This window comes from Opisthocomus hoazin, chromosome 6 (genome assembly GCF_030867145.1).
Source record: "Opisthocomus hoazin isolate bOpiHoa1 chromosome 6, bOpiHoa1.hap1, whole genome shotgun sequence".
Taxonomy (NCBI): Eukaryota; Metazoa; Chordata; class Aves; order Opisthocomiformes; family Opisthocomidae; genus Opisthocomus; species Opisthocomus hoazin.
In genome coordinates this window covers 7783779-7796525 of record NC_134419.1, presented here as the reverse complement: position 1 = coordinate 7796525, position 12747 = coordinate 7783779, and the positions used below count along the sequence as shown (strand labels likewise).

General features: G+C 37.4%; 1 protein-coding gene across 5 annotated transcripts in view; it reads right to left on the bottom strand.

Annotated features, from left to right (window-relative positions):
- The window catches only part of EPS15 (epidermal growth factor receptor pathway substrate 15), a 73892-nt gene that overhangs the window by 21625 nt on the left and 39520 nt on the right, over positions 1 to 12747 (bottom strand). For all 5 annotated transcript variants that reach the window (XM_075424497.1, XM_075424499.1, XM_075424500.1 and 2 more), the window contains 4 exons: positions 11786 to 11931; positions 10710 to 10869; positions 7067 to 7152; positions 1456 to 1528 (listed from right to left, as the gene is read on the bottom strand). In XM_075424497.1, coding sequence (XP_075280612.1) covers positions 1456 to 1528; positions 7067 to 7152; positions 10710 to 10869; positions 11786 to 11931 — 465 coding nt within the window. The remainder of the gene's footprint in view (positions 1 to 1455; positions 1529 to 7066; positions 7153 to 10709; positions 10870 to 11785; positions 11932 to 12747) is intronic.

The following is a 12747-nucleotide window of genomic DNA, read 5'->3' as shown; positions in this document are numbered from 1 at the left end:
CCTGATGGCTTCTCATTTTCTGACAAGCCAGTAATAGACCCCTCCTTCTCTGCAGGCCAACAGAACTCTGTAACTCTGTATTTAACAAGGGACAAACGGCTTGTGTGACCACCAAGAGGTTAAGGACCCGAGACAGTTGCTTCTAACATTACTGCTCTGGATACAATGACTTCATTGATTCTGTGATGCTGCTGGCTACCAAACACTAAACGTATGGAGATGACACTAATACTGTAACATTAAAGGTAAGGCTTTTATTTAGTTTCATATACCTTATGTGCAAAGGCACCAGACAACTCAGCCTTCACATGAACACACAGATTCCAGAACATGCTAACAAAGCCACCCCATGCGCAAAACCAGGAATGCCCAGAAGAATTTTTAACAGTGTGAAAAGGCAATCTGCAGGGTGGGGAGGGGAATGACCGCTGGATGCATGGATAGAATCACAGTCACGGGCAACTTCTGTATGCATTCCTGCAGCTGCTGAATCTGGCTGCCATCGTGACTAACAGGGCAGCATCTGATTATCTTCTGAAAGGTCAGACTATTAATTATCATCCAGGCTTTAAGGATGTTAAATAGCCAAGCACAACAGTTGTAACACGTTGACTCTTTTTCTGCCCAGCACAAAGTAAAATGCAGAAATCTTGCATTATTTGCTTTTAATAAAATAAAGATTATTTGGAATAATAAAGATTCCTAAAACAAATGTAGAAATAAATGTAAGTGATTAAATATCACACTGAAGTTTTTTCTTAAACAGCAACTCCATCTGCTTTTGCGGCTTAAAATTTAATTGAAATATTGCTTTGCAGCATTTAATTCAGGGCTTCACTAGACTGTTAGCGCCCTGAACACTGATGCTGACTGTATAACTGTTAATCCCTGTAAAACACCTGTAAAATTTAAATTTTCCAATATTCTGGAAATTCAATGTTATCCTTTTTAAATAAAAATCAAACAGATTATTTTAAAAATTCACTTATATTAGGCAAAATTAACTTCAGGCAACATTCCTCCCAAGCTGGTAATTACTGCGATTCTTAAGAAGCAGCCCCATATACAAGCCCTTTTAATTCAGCCACTTGAGTTTATTAATTTGCAGTGCTACAGTGGCTTATCTAGTTTTAATTATACATTAAATTGCCTAAGAAACAAAAATAAATGAGACCTATTATTTTGTCATATTTTTCATTTAAGACTCAATGCAGACTACATATCCTAGAAGTTCCCACATTCATATAAATATATACACCCACACCAACCCACATTCACACAGAAAATGCACTTCAAAGTACATTCTTTTTTTAGCCACAGATTTTTTTCGTTTCATAGTGATGATCACATCACTGAATAAGTGATGTGATCTAAAGACTCCGTAATCCCACTACCATTAAAGCACCACATGGTGCAATATCAGGTGTCTGAACAATAATTCTGTGTCTTATTTACCTGGACCTCACTTGTCCTCTGCTTGATGGTATCTTCTTTCTCCTTCAGGTCTTGCTCTACATTATTCTTTTCCCTAGAAGACCAGCAAACAATGCAAGAATACTTAAGAACATCAGCTACAGCAGGTACAGTTATCCAGCCTCCTAAGCCTGTATCTCTCTTTAAATACATAGTGAAACATTAAACACTAAAGATCTAAGGGATTTCTGCTTTCCAAATTATTTACAAGACAGAAGCCCACATAAGTGTTCTGCATAAAAAGCCCTGCCTTTTCACCCAGCTGCACTTCAGTGATAAGAATGGCTCAAAAATGGAAGGGGGCGGGAGGGAGAAATCAATGAAATACTGTCTCCAGTGATCTCACTGTTGCTATGGAGCACTTGTCTAATGAAAACTGCTGGGAAAAGTGGGAGGGATTGCATCAGATTCCATCTATTAACCCCTGCAAACACAGTAATTCCTATGCTAACAGCATCCAGAAAAATTTCCAGCAGGCCAATCTAGCTGATTAATGAATTTTGCCTATCAGATTTTTAGATGTATCGGTTGGTAAGCTCAGTCAGAAGAAGAAAGGTTAGCTGGCTGTAATCACTGTCGGCTCAGAGACTCCATGCGTAGTTATTTGCTGTGTCATATCAAGTCTGTCTCTACAGACACTTACTCAAGTTTAAAAGTGACTACTGATGACAGGGAAATTATCATCAATAAGTTCTTGGCAGTCAGATATAATAATAGCTTTATGAAAGGGAAAAACCAACGTACAACTCAGAAGTGTTTCTGTTCTAAGAAAATCACAAATGTTTATCTCTAGACAGTATACAGAATCTTTTCTCCTTCCACAGATGCAGAAAAGCATTAAGCTTTACAGTTTTAACACTATCTTCTGTATACAGATATTTACTATCATAAAGATTTTGTTAACAAATTAGCACACATTAAAAATCTGAAAAATAATTACTATATATTATGTTCGGCTATTATTTATCTCAGTTTCTGATTAAAATGCAACCTGCTGATTGTGCCCAAAGGGAAGGCTTATATACAAGGAACAGGAGAGATGTGGAAAGAGGGACTTTGAAGAACAAGGCAAGTTATTTTGTTAAGTGTGAACCTTCAGGTTTCATATAATTTCTTACTCTCCATTCCTCAGAAAAAAGAATCACGGAAATTCTAAGCAAATCTTCACCTTTTCCATCAAAGCTATAGCACACTCTTCTAGCTCAATAAACTAGTATTCGTAGCATAGCTGTACTTAGATATTTAAAGCACTGCAACACAGGGTTGAAACAAGTTCTGTTGATTTTGCCTTCCATAACCCGCCATGAACACAGGGTCTCAATCTCAATAAAGCACTTCCACAGATCTAAATACGTCAGGCTGAAAAAATACCTTCAAGCCCTCACACATCCATCAAGGACAGCAAACATTCAGGCATACTATTCCTGATTGAAGATAAAAGAATAATTGACTAGCTAAACAAATACTTGTTGTTTTCCCTGCTGGGGTATGAAAACTGAACAGGAAATAGAAAGGCAAGCAGGTACGTATGCTTTAATATACAGCCTTTCAACCTTACTGTCAGCGATATGCCTCAGAGCCTGTCAGAGATGACGATCACTTCCCTTTCATTTCAACAGAAGCCAGGTATCTTAACCTTGCGATCCGGACTATGCTAAGCAAGCAACAGGATGTAACACCCACCCACTGGCAGCTTACACTGGCCAAATCACAACACAAATAATGAATCAGAAAAAAAAATCAAGTGAAAGGAGTATTGTCAGGCAGAACAAGAAAAGCTTAGGCAGCAGTCTCAGGCAAAGGAAAACAAGCGGAGTATATATAGTTTACACATAACACATCCTCTCCTCCCCCCAGTAATGTGTCTTTGTTTCAAAAAAAAAAAAAAAAAAAAAAAAAAAAAGACAACACAGACCTACTTAATTCACTAATTCTTCTGAATGCCTCCATTTCTCTTACAAACTATCTGGTATGCCCCTGTAGGAATGCTCAGCAACTGAAAAAACCAAAAACAAGTAACAAAAATGATTTATTGGACATGACAGACTTCCTGGATCGTAAAGTCCCTTACCACATAAGCACCTGGAGGGGAGGGACACCAACTGAAAAAGAACTGTGGTCATGCCAATAAAAGTCACTTGTAACCAACCCAAGTCAATTTATGCAAGCAATACAATTTCCCTATGGATTTTAGTAGTAGTCAGGTCAAGAGAACCTCATATCAAAGAAATTAAAAGCAATGATTAACATCCCCCCAACCTAATAGATGGCTTCTCCAATGCAGATACTTCATGATTTACATGCAAATAATCTTAGTAGATCCATAAATTTTATACTAATTCATGAATGGAGCAATGTAGAAATGGGAGGCAGCATACTGCAAATATTTGTGATAGCTGACTACTGAGGAGTCCCCGTGTCAGTAGAGACATTCAAACCAAACACAAAACAACCCGAGCCAGCCTTCTTCACAGCCAACACTTAAAACCACCTTAGTTACAAAAGCAAAAAAATCCATAGTCCTTTTCCATACTAACTGACAGATGACTGCTTATAGAGCTGGTAGCATTATCTACACTCACGGTTGCCAAACATTTCTTATTATCACATACATTTGTAATTTTGGGAATTTCTAGTGTAGCAGTACCTCAGTTTGGCAATGCTAGAAAAAAAGCCTAGGGTTTCCCTAGTTTCTTCTCCCCCTTGTTCCCCCCAACCTTTTCACCTGCAACAGCTCGGTTACTTCCAAACCTGGGGTTAGAAGAAATAATCTAGCTTACATTGAAATTCTTACCCTTGCTTTGCTAAGAAGCTGTAGATCTCAACTTTGAAACAAAGGCTTGATGCAAGTGTACAGCAGGGAGAGGTTGCCCTGTTTTTGTGGGGACATTTTCCTGTTTCCTTACTTTTGAGAGACAAACTTACCAGCCTTATAGGTCTTTTAACCTGATTTATATTCAAGATACTATAACTGTTGCTGTCCAGCTTATATGAAAGATGGCACCTCTGGTGAGATGTACTATTAAGCTCAACTACTTAACACACTTAGAGAGGAATACAGTATTGGTAAATTTGAGGAAATTCACAGAATTACACAGAATGCTTTGGGTCAAAAGAGACCTGTAAAGATCATCTAGCCCACCCCTCCCCCTGCCCTGGGAGGCACATATTTCACAATCCCACTAATTTGCGGGCTGTAGCTAGCTTTGAATGCATGAAAGCAAAGCAGGGCTTGCTGGGGAAGAAAAAGGTTTTACGACTCAAAAAAGAATATTAAGAACATCAGGTCTAGCCTCCCACCACACTGATCAAAAAAGCTTCAAACAGCTTTCTAAAAATATAGTGCAACTGAAACAGAACTTACAGGCAGCAGCGCTGACAGGCTCAAAATGATGCAAATTCCACAACGTCCCTGGGCAAATCATTCCCCCTACTAGAGGGGAATTATCCTCACTAGTAAGTGTTCTGCATTTTATTATTCATCTGATCCTCAACCTCCACCTTCCTGACATTGTTTTTATTGAATTAGATTAAAAAGTTTCCCACACAAACTCATGAGCCACAAACACATCACCTCTCTATTCTTTGCTCAGTCTCTCTAAAAGCTATGTTTTCCAGACATTGCCATTCTTTTGAGGCATTTCCTCTGCTGCCTTTTTTTTTTTTTTTTAAGTGTACATCAAAAAACGGATTAAATTTCTATTACTGAGACTCAGAAATGCAGGTCTCATGGATACTTCTCAATGGAATTACGGACTAAAATTATTACGTATTGAATTTAACAGCTGAACAATATATTTGTCTAGTAATGAACAAAAATAGCTTGAGTTTAAATTACATTTTTAGATAATAACTATCAAGACTGAAAGTGTACTTCATCAGTTACAAGAGAAATATGGGTTGGCCAAAGATGAAAAGAGTTTCCTACACTTACCACAAAGATTAATCTGTTGCCTAGCATTGCCACCTGTGCTCAGGGAAGGTACAGACAGTAACAGCTATTCTGCTACCAAAATAACTCTTCTATGGTGGCTAAAGGATTTCAAAGTAATCAAAAAAGTAAATTTCTTGGGAAAAAAAAAAAAAGAAAAAATCATACTTGAGCCACAACTGCGTTTATGGTATTGAGAGTTTGCTAGTCATTGCCAGTGAAACCACACCAACCCCTTACTATTATACTTCAGTTTGATGATACAAGCTTAAACCTCTGATTGTTAACCCAGTTCTGTTCTGAACCTCTAAATCATAACCAAGTAAATTTTACCTTTCTAAAAATAAATACATATTAATAGTTGTCCTTATCATATCTTCAACAATCTAATATCATTCAAGTGTGTCTTAAATAATTGTCCAACTATATTTGCCACTTAGAAATGGAAGCAAGGACTTTCCAGACGCCATGGTTCCTTCATATCTCACAGTAAGAAAAGGGAACAAGACGTAAACAGACTGGTTTGCATGTTAGGCTGCAAGCCCACCTACTGAAAACCAACTTCATCTAAAAATCCATGCTAGTCAACAATTTATTTCCCTCTAAGATACTAACAGCAAATATACACAGTTGTAAATCATATTTCAGGTTAATAATGTGAGAGTCCAAAATTGGAACTAATACAACCTAAAGAACAACAGAGGAAGGCAGAGCAGGGAGAAGTGTGGAGGCAGTGGGAGTAATAAGAGGGAGAATAAGCAGCTGAAGTGAAAAAACATTTAAGTATTTAGGAAACAGACTGTGCTTTGACACATCGCCAAATTAAATCATTCCTGCAAGTGATATGAATAAGACAGGCAGATATCATCATGACAGAGCACCCTCACTTATAGCAGAATTAACTGTTCTTAAGAGAATTTTCAGTAGATTTACGATAGTGCCATAAAAATCACTGAAGAAAAATATCTGCTAAATCTTGAGAGTATGACAAAGACTATACAACATATACGAACTTGACTTTCTTTGTCAGTTGAGGTCATCTTAATTACCTTAGAAATAACTAATGGAAACCAAAGGTCTGCAAACTTTGAATTAAAACAATTTTTCCTCAGCGCAACGCTTTTTTTTCACTAAATAGAAGAGACACACGTCTGTCTTTACCACCATCAAAACCCTAACAGAGATCCATATACAAACTGTCAACTTCCCACTCTCTACCCTACATGCTTCTTGATCTTTTCTATCACACTTCCTTACTACCGCTAGAAAAATGCCCTTAGAATTCCCTCTACAAATCAAAGACAACCAATACCAATTCACAGCATGGTTCCAGCATCCTAAAGATCTGCTCCGTTCTCATCTGCCAGTAAAGATGAACAACAGAGAATATTTCCATCTCAAGATATTAAGATATGCAGCTCTGAAACATACCCAGAAGGCATGATGAACAGACCTTTCACAGTCTTGCTGTTATTAAATGCACTCATCTGAGTGAACAAAGTGTAGAAGTGTTAAACAGTATTACAGACATGCTGACCATTTATTTTAGCAAAGCAGACTACTACCATCTGGTTTTCTTGTATGCATTGAATTGTTTTTTTAAAAACCAGTAAGTAGCATGACTGAATTTAAGGCAACCACAACTATTCCTCCTTCACCTACCTCTGCAGGTCTACTATTTCATTGTTTAATGTATCAAGTTCTTTAATTGCAGAAAAATCTGCTACAGGATTCAGTCCTTGAGTATTCTGAAAAATAAAAAATACATACTGTTAGTTTATGGTTTCTGCTGTCCAACAACTATATTCACTTTACTTTTTGTGACAGCACAAGCTGTCCTCTTGTAACAACTGTTGGTAGCACCATATTTCAAACCTTCAATCTTAGAAAAAAAAAATATCCAGATGCTATATTAACAGAACACAACATATATCCAATGCATCTAATAATTCAAACAGAATTTGTCTCCTGTAAAGTCTTGAAGATATCTTCCGCAAAAGCACAGGACCACCTGATCATAACAAAAAAAAAAAGTTCTAAAATGAGATTTATCTTACAGTTAACGTTTAGCTGGCTTCCTAGCATTCATTTAAGAGTGGTTTGGTTTGTTTACTGCTTTTATATGTGTATTTCTTCACCTTGGTGATCCTCCTGTTGCAGAGGATAGATACTTATTTGCAATGCTTTAAGTGATATTAAGCTAGTTCAATGTGGAACTCCAGAGTACTGAATGAAATTTTGGTAACACAAAGTCATAGGTAAGTTACGCCCATGAGTTCCCACTAACTTAATGTCTTTATAAGACAACAACTGTAATACAAATTATTTGTTTCAAAAAAGTACACATAAATGACAAATGCTGAAGACAAATTAGCAAATGCTGTAGTTGTTCTACTGTGCCTTATCACAACATGAACATGTTTAGGAAGCCACAGTCACTGTAACTACCTTCCATAAATAGATCAGTTCCTTCAAGTCTTGAACAAAGCCATTCAGGACAAACACAAAGTTCAGAAGAAACGTATATACATATAATTAAAAAAGGCAAGTGATACCCCCAAAATAAAACAAAAGCCTTTAAATGCTGAAGTTTCTCTAAAGATAAATCAAGATGCTATTAACTAAGTCTTATTGAAGATTATACTCTGGGGAAGGGGGGGGGGGAAGATAACTAAAGCCACGAAACAACCTAAACAGTAAATCTGAGCACACTGTGGCACAGAATATTATTAATGCATATTTTACTAGAACAAATGGCATGAACTGAGAATATAAAAACCACATACAGCTATTCTTAAACTGGTTAGTGTACAGCTTCTCAAATGGGCAAACAGCTATGAAGTTAAATCCTGTTCTAAAGGAATTACACAGGAGTTTTACAGAGTTGCTCGTGGCGTTCCAATGAGAAAGTTCTTACTTCTAGGAAAAGGACAGAGGGAAAACATGGAGCTATGAGCTAAGAGTACAAATTCTTTCCAGTCCTCCTCCTCTCCTCAGTTCAAGAAATTCTGCACACTAATCCCAGCACCAAACTTGAACAAAAGTTCAAAAATGTAGTTCAATTTTATATCCAACTATTCAGGAGAACTAGTGTGGCGGAGGACATAAAAGCCAACATTTTTAGATTCAATACACAAGTTAAAGACAACAAAAGTTAGAACTATTTGCTGCCACTGCAACACACATGCCAACTACACTTTGAGTTTTTAATCCAAAATAGTAATAAAAGTCAATTCCTGCCAAAATTCTTACAGAGGAATTTGCATGTAAGTTAAAGTTTTACAGCTGGTAATGCAAGCGCAATTCCTGACTACAAACAGTTGCTGTGTTTCTTTACGTAGAACAACTACAGGACTGCTGCTGTGTCCCATTCATGGGATCTGCATTTGGGCCTCAAAACTGAAAAAAAAGTTACACTAGTGGTAATAAGATTTTGTAAGGAAACCAACCATTAGATAACAGCAATACACATACATACATATTCTGAACATCTACCAAGAAGGATCGCAAGTTAACTTTCCCTACTTTAAAAACATAACGTATTACCATTATACTTACTGGTATTTCTGCTACTACCTTTATATTGGTCAAGTCAGAAGATGAACCCTAAGGGTTTTTTTACAAGGTAAGCCACTCCAAGAAAACCAGCAAAAAAAGCCTATTTCTGACTACTGCTCTCATCCTCGGGGTTCAATTCTTGAGCAATAATCTTGGACAAACAGGTTGTTTCACATCAATAAGACAACATCTCTTTGGAAAAAGCTCAAAATGAGCCAAAGGTTCAAGCTCAATCTAGTAAAACAAATTCTTGGTAAGGATTTACAGAGCTAACTAAACTAGTTAATTAAACTAAGCTAACTAAATCTTACCGTCTTTCACAATACTCTTACTCATTGTCTATGTTAGTAACGCAAAAAAAACCCCAAAACCAAACACACCGATGTCTTTGAGAGTTCTGTAAAAAGCAATTTACACACACAGAACAGCAGTAACCAACACTGATCTCACCTAATGTGTTCTGGTCACTACATTTTCTGCAATATTATCAGTAAAACAATAGGTATTAGTCCCAATGGTAACTGTCAACTGTCATGTTGGGTTACAACTCTGTCACCACTTCCCCAGCAATTTCAACAGGATAAGGCACAGCGTTTTCCGTTTTAAGCCTAGGCAGCACATATTGCCAACAGGTAACAGCCACAGAAGTCTGGGTTTAAGGAAGAACCTTGGGGTTCTTCCAGATGAACGACACTGGAAATCAGCAATAATTTGCGACTGCAACATACTGTGACACTTCAGAGAAGTGCTGTGCTATTTCAGTGATTATGTAAGAGTCTTAGAAGGATGTGCATTATTAAACCAACAGACAGTAAATATTAGAAAAGCAAAGATTCTCTAACCTTGAGAAAGCAGAGTTAACAAACTGACAGAATAATAAGGATGAAAAGCAGAGTGGTGCAGAATGGAAAAAAGAGTCCAAACTAGAAGAGAGACATAGAAAGGAAAGCAAACATACAAAAGAGATTAGTAGAGTTACAAATAAAGCAATTATTTTTTAAAAACAGAATGTAAAAAGAAATTAGATACCAGTTACAGAAACTCAAAAAGTAGTGCCAAATGTTGAGTTTCATTTTTTCAGGTGCGAATTTTTCATTGTTTAAGAGAGTTGTAGAATTAGGTCAATGTTTTGCACAACCAAGAAAAGGTAACCCACATCAGACTTCATGATGCGTAAAACAAGTAAGAATTTGTGATGACCTCTACCATTCTGATAAATACAACTTGAACTGCTGAGGTATGGTCAACTGTTGGATAAAGATAGATGGCAATCAACAGACTATGAAGACATTTAAACTACCTATGAAGTAAAAAAATGGAGGACCATTTACGTTTATAACTTTAAATACATAATTCTAAACTTTATCTAGTTCATATTGTTCCCAGACTTCTTAAAAACAAAATGTAAAAAAGGTAACTGTGAACACATTAGAAGAAAAACATTGAACTCGTGCACGTTATTTCAAGTGCAAACTAAAATTTCTTTAGACAGGCAGTAGAAGGATTATTCTTTCAAAATAAGAAATTATGCTTTCTCAACATTAAGATCTCTCTGCTTGGTTGGCAGGCATAATAAATGACAGCTTCATTTTGAAACATGAATGGAACAGTGTTTTGTCAATTCTTTGTAATTGACTTTCATTTTTCTTGATATTATGATAACTTTAAGGTATGCCAGTACTCTAGGTGTTTCTTGCGCAGCCTTTGAAACCAACATTCTTTGTGACTTATACCAAAAACGCCTTACCTTCTGTAAGCTGACACCCCTGTCTGAAGGTGGAATCATCTCCGGAGTCAGAGCCTGAGGTGGATCAATGCCCTTTGTTAGCTTCTGATTAATTAAATAGAAAGCCAAAGCAAACTGTTCCTTTGAAAGCTTTCCGCAGTCCTTTGTGTCACAGAGAGCCCTGCACAGAGATGCACATGAAATAAATCAAATCCTCATTTCTGCAAGTACAGCCCTGTTTATTATACTTGCTGTCACCTAAAAAGGTGAAAATTGCCAGTGTATATCCCCTCTAAAAAAATGCAATATAGAAGTAAAGCATGGTAATAAATAGGAAACATTACTCAGACATACACAACCACTTTCTCTTCGCATACTAACATCCACAGCTCTGTAAGTAACTCAGTAAGTAACTCTAAGTTACCATCTCAGTAAGTTCTGATCTGGTGAAAGGCAGAATGAGGGCTACGAGTGACTAACAACACCTGAGCATCTGTAACTGAAGTTCCTTCCAAATGAAAGAACTTTTCACAGCCAACACAAGTCTATCTAAAATTTCCTAAATTAGAGGTTGTGTTAACCATACCTTGGGGAAAAAAAAAGTTTTATCCTATCAGAGTGCCCCGCAATAGCTTACAGTGGTAAAAGACTTAAAAGAGCAGTGGATGTCACTACTAGCTGTAATGAAAGACAAATAAATTGTAGGATGAGATGGGCCATAAGTCTCACATGCCAAGAATTTTATACAGGTAATTCTCTTTACCAGAATATGGATAATATCAGTGTTAAGATACACAGCAACAACTATGATGCCTTAAATACAGGGGTTTAGCTAAAGCGCAGTATTTGTTTGTAACAATCTTTGTTCGGGTACTTTACCTCCTTCCCTAAGACATGATGCATAGCATAAACCTGATTTCCCCCCATTTCTGTCCAAAAGTAGAAGCAAGTAAGTTACCACTGCTTATACAGAGACCATGCTATTATATACAGAAAACAACTTTCCAGAAATGTCAACATAGCACTTTTCAAGAAAGTGCTAAGAAGGAACGAGACCCATGCCATCATCTAAACAGCTGTCATGGAAAAAACCCTACCAGATATGTGCAAGAAGAGCAGAAGGCAGTCCTGTCTTCAAGAATAGTTCTCTGGCTTCTACACCTGACACAAATCCATCCATGTCCTTGTCAGTCTTCACAAAGATCTCATCATACTTAATTTTGTCTGCAGGCGACACAATCCACTGAAGGGAGATGGCGATGGAAGGGGAAAGAAAAAAAAACAAACAACAAAAACCACAGTTCTAAGATACAGACAGTTCTGTTTTCAGATAGTTGCTTCCAGAGTTACATAATTCAAGGACTACAGCACAGACTTCAGAAGTGACCTAGGTGCCTAGTTCATGAACCAGTTTATCCTCCAGAACAGAGGTGCAGAGAGCCACAAGCAACTCCAAAAGCAGAAGTAAAATATTTCTGTCAGTGAAGCACCAAGGCCGGCTGGTACTGCTCTGCTGCTTTACCTATGCAATGAAAGTATTTCCTGGGGCTCAGATCTCCTCCCAGCATGGGGCTGTGCCCTCATCGCTGTGTTCAGTCACAGTCCCTCTTACTGTCTGGCTCTATCAATTTTATTCCTCTTTACACAGCCAGAGAGCTTTAGCTGGAGGGACTGAAGAACTGCTCAAACCCTGACTGTTATTAGTTGGCACATTCTAAATTGTAGAATTTACCTCCAATCAAGGTAAAGATGGGAACTAGAGTCACTTCTCTTACTTCAACAATTTTTCCAAACACTCAGCTATTATAAAGACTTTTTTTTTGGGGGGGGGGGGGGGGGGGTGTGAAAACGCCTTCAGGTGCATGCTTGTGGACGCTAACTAATTTCACTGCACAAGAACACTTCGATGAATCCCAGATGGTGCTGTACACAAAATACATACTGAAACCATAATCCAGAATGGCATTACTTTGTAATACAGACAGCAAGACTTCCCAAGTAAACTGCCAGATCAAAACCTTGGCACCTCCAGAATTAAGATGCCAGTTTCTTACTGATT